The sequence below is a fragment of the Microcaecilia unicolor genome, chromosome 5 (genome assembly GCF_901765095.1).
Source record: "Microcaecilia unicolor chromosome 5, aMicUni1.1, whole genome shotgun sequence".
Taxonomy (NCBI): domain Eukaryota; kingdom Metazoa; phylum Chordata; class Amphibia; order Gymnophiona; family Siphonopidae; genus Microcaecilia; species Microcaecilia unicolor.
Window position 1 is genome coordinate 291948199 of NC_044035.1, and position 17345 is coordinate 291965543.

The 17345-nt window shown below is 42.9% G+C and overlaps 1 protein-coding gene across 2 annotated transcripts in view; it reads right to left on the reverse strand.

The window, feature by feature from the left end:
• Positions 1 to 6340: 6340 nt before the first annotated feature.
• MRPL39 (mitochondrial ribosomal protein L39) overlaps positions 6341 to 17345 on the reverse strand; it is a 38937-nt gene continuing 27932 nt past the window's right edge. For both annotated transcript variants that reach the window (XM_030204264.1, XM_030204263.1), the window contains exons 6-10: positions 16521 to 16633; positions 13176 to 13241; positions 11892 to 12045; positions 9370 to 9417; positions 6341 to 6465 (exon numbers count right to left, since the gene is read on the reverse strand). In XM_030204264.1, the coding sequence (XP_030060124.1) occupies positions 6436 to 6465; positions 9370 to 9417; positions 11892 to 12045; positions 13176 to 13241; positions 16521 to 16633 (411 nt within the window). In that variant the 3' untranslated portion in view covers positions 6341 to 6435. The remainder of the gene's footprint in view (positions 6466 to 9369; positions 9418 to 11891; positions 12046 to 13175; positions 13242 to 16520; positions 16634 to 17345) is intronic.

The window sequence follows — 17345 nt, forward strand, 5'->3', positions numbered from 1 at the left end:
AATTTATGGAGTCACAAATATACAGTGCTGAGAAAAGGTCTGTGAACCTCCAGTTTGTTTTTTGGGCACAATTTATATTCAACACAGAATAAGAACCTAATTTAACCATTCATAAGAGAGAAAGATAATGTCATTGAATAAATAACTCAGATAATAATGATATATTTCAATTTTTCAGCAATAGCAATCTTTGTGTGAAAAACTGTATGAACTCTTTATTCAGTAAATGACGACACCTACTTGAATAGCAGTAACTTCAATTAGATGTTTCCTGTAACTGTTGAATTTTGGCCTATTTGTCCACACAAAAGTGTTTCAGATGCGACATCTTGCTGTAACATTTCAATAAGGTTTAAGTCAGGCCAATCCAAATCACAAAATCTGTACTTCATTAGCTATGTATGTGTCATCAGCAAATTTAACAGAGTGTATAGTAAATTTGACAGTTGCAGAATTTTATTGATTCTCATTGTCCACTAGACCTTGAATAACATGGGTTCAAACAACACCATAAGTGGAAATATTTATGGCATTCTGGGTTTGATCAATTATTTTGTGGATTAGAAAGGAAGGGTTCAGAATTTGCAATGATTTTTCTCGATATCTCCTCATGATCCCCTTTTGATGTGGCTGCAAATTGGTAGGACTTTGATTGACTGTTGTGCGATGGTTCCACCCCTAATTATGTTTAAAATAATTTTATTGAAAATAAACCAATATCAAACCAACAAAGTGATCAAAGTATCTGTTTTGTAAGGCCTACCCTACTGATGCTACTCAATAGACTCTACATTATATTGCTTCAAAGGACCATTTTGTTCCTTATTATTTTGTACCTTATTTTACACATGTACCCCTCCCTTACCTGACCCTATTTCTAATTGACTTGTAAGCCACATTGAGCCTGCTTGTGTGTGGGAAAATGTGGGATACAAATGCTGCAAATAAATGTATGTAGTAGATTTATTTGAACACACTTAGGGACATCTTGCTGCATGCCCCGCTTTCAACTCACCTTCGTTTATGCAAGGATGTGGTGATTCTCCTTTAGAACTTTGATATAAAAGAATTCATGGTTTCATAAATGATAGCAAAAGGCTCCACCACATCAGACAGTTGAGATCAGGTTTTTCTTGGAAGGTAGGGTATGATTAACACCAAACAAAAAAACACTTGTTATTGGGACCAAGAAGTCCAATTTTTGACTCGTTGATCCAGAGATTATCCTTGAAATTTTACCATCCAGACTTTTTTTGGGTGAACCTGAGACAGGCAGTTTTGTTCTTTTTAGAGAGCGGTAGTTGTAGTCTAGCTACCTCCCCCCCCCCCCCCCCCCCCCCCCCCCCCCCCCCCCCCCCCCCCGATGATAACCACTCTCATTCAGTTTTTTACTGATAGTTGATGCATGAACCCTCAAATGAGCTGCAGCAAGAGAGAACTCTGCAGATCTTTAGATATTAGTCTGGGGTTCTTTTCAACTTTTGTGCGAGTTTCTCCCATTTGCGGGGATATTAACATGATGTCCATTCCTGGACATAGCCGGTGTTAAATATGCCAAGATCCAGGGCAGAAACTTGCAAGGTTGTACTTCTTTCAACTCTGGGGAGGCTTGAGACCCCCAATGACATGGGAACCAAGGGCAATTCCAGCAGTTGCTTCCCCCTGATTTCAGCCTTACTTCTGGGTAAGAGTCATCAAAGATTTCGACTTCTGAACGCCAAATATTTGGAAATATCTTGTAACCTTTTCTAGAATGATAAGCATCAATTACTCCTTAATAGATCCTTTGAAATTAATTTCAATCATGGTAAAGCAAGTTCTTACTAACATTTATGATGACGACCAAACTCCAAACCTTTTGAATCTTTATATAGAGGAGGATACCCAAATTGAGTTGTGTAGATTTACTCTGTAGAGCGATTTACTTGTTAGCCAATTAAATACCTGATTCTAATTAGCCAATTAACTGTAATAAGGAATTAGGTGTTCACATACTATTTCATGCACACTGATTCTGAATTAGTCTGGCACATTGTGTCTCAAGAACCACAGGACTGTTTAATTGTTTAATATGCAGCCATTAAGTACTGTATTAACTAGGATTAGCATTAAATATACAATATGTACCCATAACATATAACTTGTACTTCTGGTTGGTATAGATTATTCTTCCACAGTTGAGCTGTTGTCTACTTGTATGAATGTGGTTTAGGATTGGCTTTTTCACAACAGATTAGTACTAAATTGGCAGCAAACTGAGATTATCTAGATTAGTTGCTTTTTTCATGTAATGCTGTGGGGGTGACTATACCAGTATCGTAAGATGCTCGTAACCTAGGTGTCAGGAATGACTTGCAGCTATCCTTTTGAAGGTCGTATAAAAAGGATGGTTATAGCCACTTTTGTTAAATAATGGTTACTTGGATAATTGAATTATATACTGTCTATTCAGGACTTTCATTAAGTTCTTCAGACACTAGTCCTTAGTGACCTTGATTATTATAATTCTGTTTTTCTTTGCTGTACAAAACAACAGGGGTAAAAGTGGAGAAAATTCCAAATGATCACGGCAAGCAAAAAGTAAGAGCGTCCAAAAAGTTTATTCAGGGGCTTTGTGCCGAAACACGGCCCATGTAGGGTCTTTTGGGTCAGTTTACTTCGGTGAATAAACTTTTTGGACGCACTTACTCCTTGCTTCCCTTGGTCATTTGGAATTTTCTCCACTTTCACCCCTGTTGTTTTGTGCTTGCTCCTTTTTCTGAAAGTTGTAGACCCCTTCTCCTCTTCTTTTTCTTTGCTGTACTGAATCTACACTGAAGCTGTTACAGATGGCACAAACACAGCTGCCTTATTGGTGATGCGCTCAATATGACATGAATGTATTACTCCCAAATTGATGGTTTTGTACTGGCAACCATTGGAATACCACATGAAATTTAAAATAGGCATACTGGGACCAATATTCAAAAGGGTTTAACTGAGCAGGAGCCTCACCTGCCCAGTTAGAGAGGGCGGTCACTCTAAACTCAAAGTCCTGGATTTCAAGCGTGCTGACTTTAGTAAAATGGGGGAATACCTGAGGAAGGAGATGATGGGCTGGGAGGACGAACATGAAGTGGAAGGGCAGTGGTCCAGGCTGAAAGAAGTAATAAATAGGGCCACAAACCTTTATGTAAGGAGAGTAAATAAAAGCAAGAGAAAAAGGAAACCGATATGGTTCTCCAAGCAAGTGGCTGAGAAAATAAAGGCTAAAGAGTTAGCATTCCAGAAATATAGAAAATCTCAAGAAGAGGAACACGGAGAGGAATACCGGATGAAACTGAAAGAAGCCAAGAGAGAGGTACGTCTGGCGAAGGCGCAAGCGGAAGAACAAATGGTTAGAAATGTAAGGAGGGGCGACAAAAATTTCTTCAGGTATATTAGTGAAAGAAGAATAACTAAAAAGGGAATTGTGAGACTAAAAGATACAGCGAACCACTATGTAGATAATGATGAAGAAAAAGCCAATTTGCTAAATAGATACTTTTGTTCTGTTTTCACTGAAGAAAATCCTGGAGAAGGACCGCAAGGGACTGGCAAAAGTACACCTGAGAATGGAATGGATATAGCACCGTTCACGGAAGAGAGTGTGTATCAACAACTTGGAAAGCTAAAGGTGGACAAAGCCATGGGATCCACCCCAGAATATTGAGGGAGCTCAGAGAGGTTCTGGCAGGTCCTCTTAAAGATTTGTTTAATAAATCCTTGGAGACGGGAGAGGTTCCGAGGGACTGGAGAACGGCGGAGGTGGTACCTCTTCACAAAAGTGGTGATAGGGAAGAAGCTGGAAACTACAGGCCGGTAAGCCTCACTTCGATTATTGGAAAAGTAATGGAAGCCATGCTGAAGGAAAGGATAGTGAATTTCCTAGAAGCCAACAAGTTGCAAGATCCGAGACAACATGGTTTTAACAGAGGGAAATCGTGCCAAACGAATCTCATTGAATTCTTTGTTTGGGTAACTGGAGAATTGAATCATCGACGTGCTATAGACGTAATCTACTTAGATTTTAGCAAAGCGTTTGACACGGTTCCCCACAGGAGGCTCTTAAATAAACTAGATGGGCTGAAGGTAGGTCTCGAAGTGGTGAACTGGATTAGGAACTGGTTGACGGACATACGACAGAGGGTGGTGGTAAATGGAGTTCGCTTGGAGGAGGGAAAGGTGAGTAGTGGAGTGCCTCAGGGATCGGTGCTGGGGCCGATTCTGTTCAATATATTTGTGAGTGACATTGCCGAAGGGTTAGAAGGTAAAGTTTGCCTATTTGCGGATGATACTAAGATTTGCAACAGAGTGGACACCCGGGAGTGGAAAGCATGAAAAGGGATCTGAGGAAGCTAGAAGAATGGTCTAAGGTTTGGCAATTAAAATTCAATGCGAAGAAATGCAAAGTGATGCATTTAGGGAGTAGAAACCCACGAGAGACCTTTGTGTTAGGCAGTGAGAGTCTGATAGGTACTGAGGGGGAGAGGGATCTTGGGGTGATAGTATCCGAGGATCTGAAGGCGACAAAACAGTGTGACAAGGTGGTGGCCGTAGCGAGAAGGTTGCTAGGCTGTATAGAGAGAGGTGTGATCAGCAGAAGAAAGGAAGTGTTGATGCCCCTGTACAAGTCATTGGTGAGGCCCCACCTGGAGTACTGTGTTCAGTTTTGGAGGCCGTACCTTGTGAAGGATGTTAAAAAAAATGGAAGCGGTGCAAAGAAAAACTACAAGAATGGTATGGGATTTGCATTCCAAGACGTATGAGCAAAGACTTGCTGACCTGAACATGTATACCCTGGAGGAAAGGAGGAACAGGGGTGATATGATACAGACGTTCAAATACTTGAAAGGTATTAATCCGCAAAAAAATCTTTTCCGGAGATGGGAAGGCGGTAGAACGAGAGAATATGAAATGAGATTGAAGAGGGGCAGACTCAAAAAAGATGTCAGGAAGTATTTTTTCACGGAGAGGGTGGTGGATGCTTGGAATGCCCTCCCGCGGGAGGTGGTGGAGATGAAAACGGTAACGGAATTCAAACATGCGTGGGATATGCATAAAGGAATCCTGTGCAGTAGGAATGGATCCTCAGAAGCTTAGCCGAAATTGGGTGGTGGAGCAGGTGGGGGAAGAGAGGTTGGTGGTTGGGAGGCGAGGATAGTGGAGGGCAGACTTATACGGTCTGTGCCAGAGCCGGTGATGGGAGGCGGGACTGGTGGTTGGGAGGCGGGAAATACTGCTGGGCAGACTTGTACGGTCTGTGCCCTGAAAAAGGCAGGTACAAATCAAGGTAAGGTATACACATATGAGTTTATCTTGTTGGGCAGACTGGATGGACCATGCAGGTCTTTTTCTGCCGTCATCTACTATGTTACTATATTACTATGTTAAACTCCACTTAGCGGCCAGCTGCCAATATTTAGCAGCAGTTAACCGGGTAGTGCCACTGAATATTGGCTCCAACCTCTCATTCAAAAATTGGACAGTGGAGCGGCAGTCTGTGGGTGGAATCAGAAAGGAACTGGCACAGGCCATATTCAGTGTCAATGTCCACACAGATAAGCAATTGATCCCTTAGAAATAAATATCGGCTGGCACCTGCCCTACCTTCCGGGTCACAGCCACCAGGTCGCCTATCCGATTTCCTTACTTTGCTCCGCCAATCCCCTCTCCCCAACTCAGACCTCCTGACGCTCCTCCCAACCACCCAGACCCCGAGAACCCCCTGGCGGCCATCCCTGGTAGTCTGGCAGGAGCAATCTCCTTCTGCTCCCACCCTATCCGGCTCCAGTACAAAATGGCGCCTGCTGACCTTTGGTGGTAGTCTCATGGTACTACCATTAGTGGTCAGCCTTCCATATAAGGGCAACCTTCAAGCTTCAGATATAGTGTCACACAAATGTATGATACTCATGTCCACTTCATGGGTTTATCACACTATAAGCGGCTGGTAAAATATGAGTGACATGCCATAAACAGTTGGCATCATTGGGTACCAGAGAGACAATGTGGGCAGGGGCACAGTGCAGACAGAATGCATCATGAATAGTTGACAGTGTAAGCAGACTGCACCATGGATGGCTGAGGCAGAATGAATGCAGCCTATTATCGAGAGCGTTTGATATTTACATTTTGGGCCCTGTTTACTAAGCCCCGCGCGCTAACCATTTAGATGACTATAATATTCCTATGGGCGTCTACACGGTTAGCGCGTGTGAATATTTAACATATGCCAAAAACGCTAGCGCACCTTAGTAAACAGGGCCCTTTGCTTCATCTTGCATCCAGCATTAAGTGTTACCCAGTTTCACAGTAAATATGTGCTTAAGTTTTTATTATCACAATCAGTATTATCTATACATACACTGCACATACAAGATAGATTACATTTTAAAAATCTAGAAAACACCTAAACTACGTTGAGGCATCCTTCTCTTCCATGACCTGTAAAACAAAATAAATATTAAGTATGCTTTCTTTTCGACCCAACAGTTTTCTCCTGCCCAGCATATCTTCTCCAAAATCACTTAGCCCAGTCACTGCAGTTACAGTCCTCAACTAGGGATTACAAAGCAGGCTCCTTTCCAGTCCTACAATCAGGAGCCCTCCAGCAACTAAGTGCCAACTGTTACAGAGCAACTCCCTTAGGTTCTCTTAACACCATCTCTGCAGCATGCCCTACGCTGGCAAGCCTGAGGAATGGTACATATGAGCCAGAAATCGAACCCTAGTGCTCAGCAGAGCAGGGCACAGAATTAATGGGCCAGTCCTTTAAGTATTCCTTCTATAATCTCAGGGAGGCATTAATGTGGGTTACCCATTTCACTATACAGCAGTTGTTCTTAACCAGAACCTTAAGAACTCTGGAGGCTGGTTGTGGTGTCAACAGGAGGCTGATCCCTCCTCCTTCATCCAGGTAGTGGTAGTACACTGGGAGAAGGTAAGCAGGGCAGACACCGAGTTTACCTCCAGCAGTGCTGCCCCATTACCTCAATTACCCCAGCAGGCTATACAGTAAAAGAACTTAAGCACACCAAATTTCATGGTACGTACCATATGATTTTTCAGCTTGTAAGGAGATTTGATCATCCAGTACATTCAAGAACCCCGAAGGTCCATGATATACATACCTAACCAGTCTCAGACATCCCTTTACTCTGCCACTGCCCCAGACAACCCACCTCACCCAAAACAGTCACCCCTGATATATTTCCTGCTCTTCCACCCTACACATCCAACTCACAGCAGATACCCTCCCACACACTCCATAAACAACCCCCACATACCCTCGCCCTACATGCCATACTTCCCATCTCTTCTACTACACACCCCTCAAACACACAGCTAGTTCCCCGATAGAAGCTGGGGTTGGGGGGGCACTATCTCCTTCCCTGGCTCAGGCACCCTTGCTTGAACTGTTGAGAGGCTGTTATCTCTTCCTTCAGCCAGTTCAAAGCATGGCATCACCAACTGTTCCCTCTTCTGGGCCTTGTGAGACACCAACTCTGTTTTCCCTTACCAGGCCTGGAAATAACACTGTAAATGCTCTCTTCACTCCAAATAGCCTTGAACTGACAACAGCAACAAGACTCTTAGCAGTAGCTCTCACCCTATTGGATCAGCTGCCTGGCTGAAAGTGAGAGCTACAGCCCCCTCTACATGCTGCTTTAAGCCCTCAATACCTCTATCAGCTCAACACCTCTATGCATCATGAATAGCTGACACAGTGTAAGCGGACTGCACCCACGGAGAAGTGTGACTGGTGACAATGATGAAAGGAAGGGATCTGGGTGCTGTTAGGCACAGAGGGGTAGGAAAGGGGGTCAGGACCAAGGGCTATGGGCAAGGGAAGAGAGAGGGGAGAAGAGAACTATGATGACAGTGCATGTGGAGTCAGGAGGATGCCAGAAACGTATGGAAGAGAGTGAAGGATGACTAAAAGGAAATAGTTGGGAGAAGTGAGGGAATGGTTAGAAAATCAATGTGAGAATGATGGACTCATATGGAGATGATGGGGCTGACAGGGTGCCATAATATGTTAATGTAGAGAATGTGCACATCGCATGCCCTTGAGCTTTGCTTATTGTAAGAGAAAATTTATTTCTGTATCTGTTATAGCAAATGACACTTTCTGCTATGGTGTATACATCTTAGCCCATTTCTAGCTATCCAAGGATACTCAAGCCCTTTAAGGTAATCCATTTCACAGTGTCAGAACTAGCTAATCTTAACTTCTTTTCATCTTGTTTGAAAGTCTCTCATTTACAAAAGTCTGCTGTTTTTCAAATGATGCTGGCTCCATAGATTGCTGAACAGTGGCAATATTAGACTGAAGCACATAATCTATGGAACCAGCTTTGTTTGAAACACAATTAGTACACTCATAAGAAGATGGTCCACATGTTTTGGTGGAACAAACCACTGCACAAATGAGAGGGGAATGTTTCTCACCATTTGCCATGACAGAACAAAAATGGATCTTGTTCTACATCCTCATGGTTTTAACTACGAGTTTAAGTGGCGTACATTTCTGATTCAACGGATTGTCTCTCTTATTAATGAATACTTTATTAAACTGCTTCTGCTATATTTTTTTGGTCTCTCAGAGAATCTTATCAATTTTTGCTTTATAAACTTGTCAGATCGCTCTTTTACAGCAATAACACTTTTTTTCACGTAATGCCTGTTGCATGAGCGTCACCACATGCAAACAAAGTCAGGAGTAAGGAGACAGAATGCAGTAGCAGCCACTGAAAGAGCGTTGGTTAAATCTAATTCTGATACAGTGCTGACAAAGTCGTTAATATTTGCTAAATATTAGTGCCAGACTGTGGTACAAACTGAAAATTGTGCCTCAGTAGCCCAGGATGTGGCATCAGTAAACAGGGAGCCTGAGTCCCACATGCCAAAGATATGCAGGCACTGGGAAATGTGACTGACAGCAGGCACATAGCCTGGGCCCACCTACTTAAGTGTGGAATCGCTGAAGATATCCCCCTGTCTCTGAAACTCAAATCAGCCCTCCCCCCAAACCCTCCACCCCCCCCCCCCCCCCCATCTGTCATACTTCACTAGTGGAGTGACTGTAAACTCCCCAGCACGCAAACAACAACTTTCATTCTTAAATCACAACCCCCTCCCCCCCCCACACACGCAAATATGCTAAGAATCTGTCAATCTATAGATAATTAGGAGAGTTCAGCAGAATGGCGATTGCCAGGGTCCTGGTAAACTGGTGGCAACAAGGTTATTTTATATATTTGATATGCTCTACATTTCAAGAGCACGTTGTGTGCGCATCAATCAGTAAACTTATAACCTAGATGCAGAAAAAAGCCAAACACATACCAGAGTCTTTGAACGCTTTAACAGTCTGTTCCACACAGTGTGATGTGCCTGCAAGAGAAGAAAAGATCCTTGATGAGCCAGCAAACATCTCACTTCAAATCTATGAAGGCCCTCTATCAGCATCACACAAACAGCACACATCCTCACACACTCCTGCAAGACTCTCAATCGATCATACACAGTTTATCACCATTATAGGGACTGCACATAAACTCCTCAACCACCCAACCAAGATCCAAGAGATGAAAAGGTTATGCAGATTGCAGATACAGCACTCACAAGGCTCTAATCAGGCACCTGTGACTTCTAAGCCTAACTCTTTGTGCCATGTGCTTGCAATAGCAAGGGAAGGTGAATGCAGGTCAACTGAAAGTAAGCCACTCTGGAACAGCTCCTTAACTAAGGGATGAAGCAAAGGTATAAACCTGAAAATTCTAACCTCAAGATCCCACCCCCCCCCAAAAAAAAAAAAAAAATTAAAGAAGTCAAAGCATCATTGAGGTATTTCAGAAATCTACCTTCTATATCTCTCAGCTGCCTGCAAGCTCTTCATGTTTCATTACTGTCCTACACAGTTGTGTACCAAGGGGAAAGGGCTAGGGGCAACGGCCTCCACACACCAGGCATCAGCATGAAAGGGGGAGCTGGAAAAGCAGGCAGTTTATGTCTTCAGCTTCTGGGGAGTCCAACAAAGAAAGACATATGCAAAGAAAAAAGCAGCACATGGCCTTTCAGTCCCCCAACAAGCTCAATGTCTGCCTTGTCTCACTCCCACAAGCAACTCAGACTTGCAGTTTTGAGAGAGGGGTCGCGTGACAAGCTGGGAGCATGTGCAGGGGACTCAAAGGCCCCATGGTGCATTTTTCTTTGCAGCTGGGGAATCAGTAGTACAGCAGCAAGGAGATGCTCCATTCAGGACAGGAGAATGGGAAGGGAAAGGAAAGGAAGCAAAAAAGGAAGATAAGGAGATGCTAGACCTGGGGGTGGGGGGCACAGGGAAGGTATTACAACAGTAGTGGAAAGGCAAGCAAGGGGGCAATGCTGGACCTAGAGGGTGATGAGCAGAGAAGTGAGAGGGAGATGCTGTGTGGCAGACCACCAGAATTCCTACTACTGAACGTCATGCTCTAATATCATGGTTTTGATTGTGAAGAGCAGCCAAGTACTGCAGGATTCCTAGTGAACCCAGGATTCCTTAACTGGCCCCTTCTCAACTGATACCATAATATTCCTGCACCATTCCCAATGGTAGAAATTCCAACAGAGGACTCCCACACATCTTAGAAAAAAATATTATTGACCATGGGGGAAGGGGAAGAGATGAGGAAAAAGAGAGAAAGGGAAAATGCTGGACAGATGTGGGAGAAGGAAAGAGAAAGGAGAAATGCTGGACAGATGGGCGAGGAGAGAGAAAGGGGACATGTCGGGCATGCTACAACCATGATGTGGAAGAGAACATGGGGGTGGGTCAGCAAGATGAGTTAGAAGGATGTAAACAGAGATGAAAAACTGTTGAAGGAGGGGGGGGGGGGTGGTAACTGGAGATTGTACATGGATGAAACAGGAGGAAATGACAGATATGGAAGGAACCAGGGATAATGAGAGACAGAAGAAAGTAGATGAGGGCTGAGGATGGACTGAATACAGAGGGTGGAAATGGGGTGTCACCAAAAAACAGAAGTAAATAAGAGGCATGGGAAGGGGTGAAAGATGAGGAACAGGATAACTTGGGAGAAGGTAAGAATGGGGAGATCAGTAAGGAAAGGATGACAGAAGTAAATGGAAGGCTTGTAGGTAGATGAAAGGTAAATACCGAGAGACTCAACACTGTAGGATAACAAGGGAAATCAGACTGAACAAGGCAGAAAAGAAAGATGGCGAAAGGAGCTAAAAGAGCAAGATCAATACAAAGAGGAATGGAAGGAGAAGGAAGGAGAACAAACAGCAAACACTGGAAAGAGTTAAAGACAGATGAAAGAAAGCAGAGAAGAGAGACTGGGACCAACATGATTGGAAAAATAAAATCACCAGTCAACAAAACGTAGAAAAATACATTTTATTTTAAAATTTTAAATGGAAAATGTTAGTTTTGGGAATGTCTATCTCTGATGTCTTTATATTTTGCTCAGAATAAGAGGAAATGCATTTTTGTTTCTATTTCTCTAGTGTCCCATTGTATGCACAATCTGGCTTTACTGGGGTTCCCTTTTTAGCTCTCGTCTGCATATTTCTGTTTCTAATTTAGTAAGGGTCTGTCAGTGCTTTGCATGTGTGACAGAGATGAGTGATTCCTATTAGTGTATAATTTTTGTATAGGACCATTACATAATATTTGTTGTGCTGCCTATTCATAGGTAGGATAAGGCTGGTGCTTTTGAGTCCTGGCAGTGCTGCTCTAATATGGCTTATAGACTCTGATTTTTGTGTGGTTTCATAAAAAGAATGGGATCTGCCTATTAGTAATGCTGGAAAATGTTGGCAAGGCTACAGCCCTGGTCCCTCCCTTGCCCTTAAGATCTTGCCTGGAGATGTCTGGGTAGAGAGAGCCCCTGGAATCTTCGGACATGAGGGATACGATCATCAGGAAGGCGATGAGCAGCAGTCACCTCGTAATGAAAACAGAAGCTTGTCCTGGGTATATGAGGCCCTTCACTGATATCTACAAAGTCCCCGAATCTGATTTATAATAACAATAATAAAAATCAATTAATTTTGCCGAACACCTATTGCCAGTCCCCAAAATATATGTTTAACTTTTATTTGACACCATTTTGAAGGAATTCACTCAAGGTGGTGTACAATAAAAATAAAACAAACATGAGCAATAGATAATTACAGCAGTAAAAATATTCATCAAATAACAATACAAAGTATGGCATAGTATACTAATTACAATGTCAACACAATATGTAATAGAACACTTTAATTGACTGTGTTGGGTATAATCAAAAATGGAACATATAGATAGGTGAGAGAATAAGAGGAGATAGAAAGTAAGGTGATTGCTGGAGGAAATGCAAAAATTAATGTACTCTTGGTATGAAATCTCCCTATTGAATCACAGGCAAGCTGGAAAAGGACTTCGCCATCTTTCTAGACACTACACTTAAGCCATCACACACAGGGTGGGCTCTGGAGTCTCAGGATTTATGTGTACCAAGATCTAGAGAGAACTGTAGTCTGTGGCCCCTTGCAAGGACTATCACTGAGATACCTGTTCTAAGTCGGGTGTGAAGGTAAAACATGAGGAAAAACCCCAGGCAGCTGTAAATGCCCAGGATACCATAGTTCCATTGGCCCATTCCTCCCTCATCTCCACATCCCTCTCCCCATTCCAGAAAAAAAACCAAAACCAAAATAAAATTCACACAGATATTTCTCTGTTCTGAAAACCTCTAGTAACAGAGATTATACTGCAGTAAATGATAGCGAATAAAGTCTGCCCAGCCACCTTCATCTGTGGTTTTCTACCATTTGAGTGGCATATAAAGTCCCATACTTAAATCAACACCAATTCCATTCAAGTCTTTTACCCAACCCTGCTTCCACCACTGTCCTCTGTATCTGTCCAAGCATACTCATTAATATTTTAGGGTTGTAATCATGATCATGCACGCTGGTTACCCCAAATCTCATGCAATCATACCACTGATTTTAGACTTATAACACCATTTGCCTATGCAACTTACTCGAAGCAAATAGCTGTGCTAAAGTGACAAAATTCTTCATAGTGACTAAGCTAATTGTTCTCTGCTAGGATCTTCTTCTTATTCTCTTTGCTTTCTCATTAGGTACCATCCACCTACCTATGTAACTTGACCATTCCTTTGGGGTCTTTGGAGGCACTCTCTTCTATCATTGCAAGTTTGTGCCTGAAATAAACCATTGACCAATAAAATAACTGTAACCAGTTAAATTGATGGGGTTTATTAAAACCTGTTTCACTTATGCTTTTAAAACCTTTTTATTTAAACCACAAATATTAAAGCAAGTAATACAATCAACCAAGAATTAACAGGTACAGATATAAAAAAAACATGTTTCAATCTCAATAGCTTATGGAGTAGACAGTTTACTGTATTAATACCACAAACCACAAAACCCCCATTATCCACATCAAACTATTTGAGTATCCAGGATCACACACCCCTGTTTCTTCACAGCAATCCCATTCTAATATATAAACTAGGGGTGGGCAATTAACGTGTTAAAATTTTAATGCAGAAAATATTTGTTAACGCTGGCCGGAATTTTTACCACCACCCTGCCTCCCTCTCCCCCTCCCCCCACCCCACGTCCACCTCATCTCCAGTCTCAGCAGCTGCATCACTCTGTCTCTGCATTTCAAGCCTCATTCTGGGGCTCCAATAGCATCTCTTATTAATTCCAGGCCTCAGGGACTCCAATAGGAGAAGATTTGAGTGAGGTGACATCACTGACTGAGGTGGGTCATGTAGAGAGCAGCACATAGGGAGGAGGTAGTGTCAGCGTCGGAGACTTGAGCTCATGGTCAGCAACGCTTGAGAGGTGGTGGCAGTGTTGGCATCGGGGTCTTGAGTGCATGATCAGTAGCGTGGGAGAGAAGGCGGCAGTGTTAGTGTTGACCACTTGATCTTATGGTCAGCAGCAGCGAAGAGGAGGCGGCAGTCTTTGCATCGGGGACTTGAGCACATGGTCAGCAGCAGGGGACAGGAGGAGGCAGCGTTTGTGTCAAGGGACTTGAGCGCATGGTCAGCAGCGCCAGAGGTGGTGGTAATGGTAGCAGCAGCAACACTGAAGAAAGAGGCAGCAAGTTTTGAACTGAGCAGTGTGAGCACCAGCACCGGAGGAGGAGAGGCAGTGAGGTCAGCACGTGGTCATAGCACCAGAGGAGAGCAGGTGGTTGAAGGAAGCGTGTAGACACCATTTTAGTAGCCTGTTCACATCCTTCTAAGGTAAGGTTATTATCAGTTTGAAAATCCATGCCACAAATTATTATTGTGCTTAAGTTCACCTCCTTGTACTTTGCCTGCTTAGGTGGGATTGTGGGGAGGGGAGGACAGGAAGCAAAGTGAAAATTCACCCTGGCAGCGTGGGGAGGATAAAGCTGTGCTGGGAGGGAGAGAGACTGCTAGAGCTGTTTTGGGAAGGAGGGAGAGTGCTGGAGCTTTGCTTGGAGACAGGGAGAGGAAAACAGTGCTGGAGCTGTGCTATGAGAGGAGTAGAGGGCTGGGACTGTGATGGGAGGGAGAATGGGGGCTGGGTTTGTACTGGGAGAGAGAGAAGAGGATTATGAATGGAGATGTGCTGAGACATAGAGTGGGGGGGGGGGGGGGGAGAGAAGTGCCAGGACATTCAGGGAAAGACTTTTTGGTTACAGTACACTAGTTATGCCTGAACTGTAACCAAAAGTCTTTCCCTGAAGGTCTTGGCACTTTTCTCCCACACACTCCCATCAAAGGTACAGCCATACCCTTCTCCCTCAGTACAGCCCCAGTCCCCATCCTCCATCCCATCAAACTTCCTAGACCAAAGCTGTTATGTTTGAATAACTGGTTGAACTGTGAATAGCATTTTAAAAGGCACATGACCGTTTTGAAAGTTACAGTACCATCACTTCAGTTTCAGTATTACATTTTGTTGGAATTACACTTTATGGCCCAAAATACACTGTGTTTTAATCGCAATTAAAATTCTTACACATTGCCCACCCCTAATATAAACCATTTGTTGATTATCCCCAACTCTCCCTTAATCCCCAACCCTCCCACCCCCTAGTGCTCAAGGTTAGACATTTAGAAGATAACTAGGAGCTCTGTGACCCTTTTATCCAGTCCACCATACGTCTCATCAAACAAGCCACATTACATCCCCGTAGGTCAGGAAGGGCAAGACCTCCATGGCCCCAAGGCATGAAGGGTTGTCACAGTGTGGCTCGAGGCATTTACCTTACAAAAGAAATCACTATACTCTTTCAACAAAACTAGAATTGCAATTGTACAAAATGGTTATGTTTCCCCATTGGTTGTATATAATTCAAACTTTGCCTATTTATCTTACTAATAAAGATCTAGAGAGACAAGATCAAGTACTGAGATTTGACGACCTAGAGAACCACTTCTCCGCTTGGCTTTGCCAATTGGATGTGAGGGATTGGCCTTTCCTGCTCTTTGCTATTATGATATTGTCTGTTTGATGCATCATAAGGTAGATTGGATTAAAGATTCATATTTTAATACCCACTCTCTCTTTAGAACAGCAGCTGGTAGCTCCACTGGATTAACTTATGCTATGCATGCTAAATATGCTTCTTTACCTCCAGGTCTGCTTCAGTATTTACCTTTCAAATCTGAGACAGGGATGGCTTTGGCTTTATAAAATGATCAAAATGAACTCTCACATTATGCTTTTGCTTCCTACTGTGGGGAATTTAGACTTTGATCCAGATCTGAACAAGAGCCGTTCATCCAGACTATCACAAGCACAGCACAACATGTACCAAGCAGTGAGTCAGGATCCCTCCCCTGTACCACACAGAACTTGCAGCCCTCCAAGCAGTTCTGAATCAAACTTTAGTCGGACTTATCACTGTCGGCTCCTCTCCACAAGTTTCACAACAGATGAGAAAGGCACAGGACTGATATTATGTCCCACGCTCTCCAGCCGACCTCTTTCCTTCTCCTTTCTTTTTTTTTTTTTAAGGTTGTTGTGCTGGAAAAGGAGAGGGCCACAGGAAACAGGGGAGAGGTGAAGAGAGGGAAGAAATAAATTTGTGGGGCACCAGAGACAGGGATCTGAAGACCTCCAGATATGACTATGCAGACTCAAGCCACCCGCACAGCTCAACTGAGGACCAGTTAACTAACTGAACAAGGAGCAAATCACTCAGAACCAGAGGCTGAAAAGTGTGTCCTTCCACCTGCTGGATATAGAAAACACTGAGTAGCTGGACTGGATACTAAGAGAGGTATGTCTCAGTTCAGTTTTCAGTTCTCTTTCTTCGCCTGCTGGTTGATGAACACAACTATAGCACAGGTTGTGGAACAGTTAGAAGCTACATAATGAAAACTAGTTTCAATGAAACAAGGGTATCATGGTAAGAACTTGTAATTCTAATTGTTATACTTGGGTTCACAAATTTTTTCTCAACACTGCATATCAAGAACACTTACTTATTGTGCTGAAATAGCTCCACTGCCACTTTAGCTTCTACTTCCAAAGGTTCAAATGGCATGTCCTTGTGAATGAGGTTCAAAACATCTTTGGTAAGAGAATGCAGATTCTCCTTAAACAAAAACATATTGCAATCAACTCCATATCCTCCCTGCTCACTACAATCACCAGTGTCCTCATATAGTCCTGCTCTTTCTCATCAGACTTCTCCTTGTAGTGCCTTGCAACATGCTTGTCATCCCCTCCCCCATCGCCAGATAAAACAAGAACTCAATGCACATAGATAGTCATTAGGGGTAAATCTATAACATGGTGTCTGTTTGGCGCATTTTGTATAAACAAAAGTAGGCACCTAATTTTAAAGAGTGACTAGCACATGACATGACAGAGGAAGTGGCTGGCATAAGTTGGTCAAACCTCCTTGAAATAAACATCAAGAGATGAAGTTATGCAATATTCACATTGGGGTTGTGTATAAGATGGATATTTTACCTCTTCATGTACCATAAGGCTTTTACCATAAGTATTCTTGGATGTGGTATCAGTAAAGGAAAAGCAATTAGAAGCAGGTAACTGTAATCAATAATAGATTACTTTCCTAAATGAGTAATTTAATTACTATAATTATTTTAGCTAAAACTAGTAACTACAATTACTTTTGAAGAGAACTAGCACAACACTCTCTCTATCTATATCGGTTCTGTGAGGAGAAAAAAAGCCTCAGAGTGCTGCCAGTTCTATTAGTTTGAACAGCTCTGATGGACATTCGCCTCATATGCATAAAAAACCTCCTCACAAGGTGTTAAACACTAATCAGAAACCCC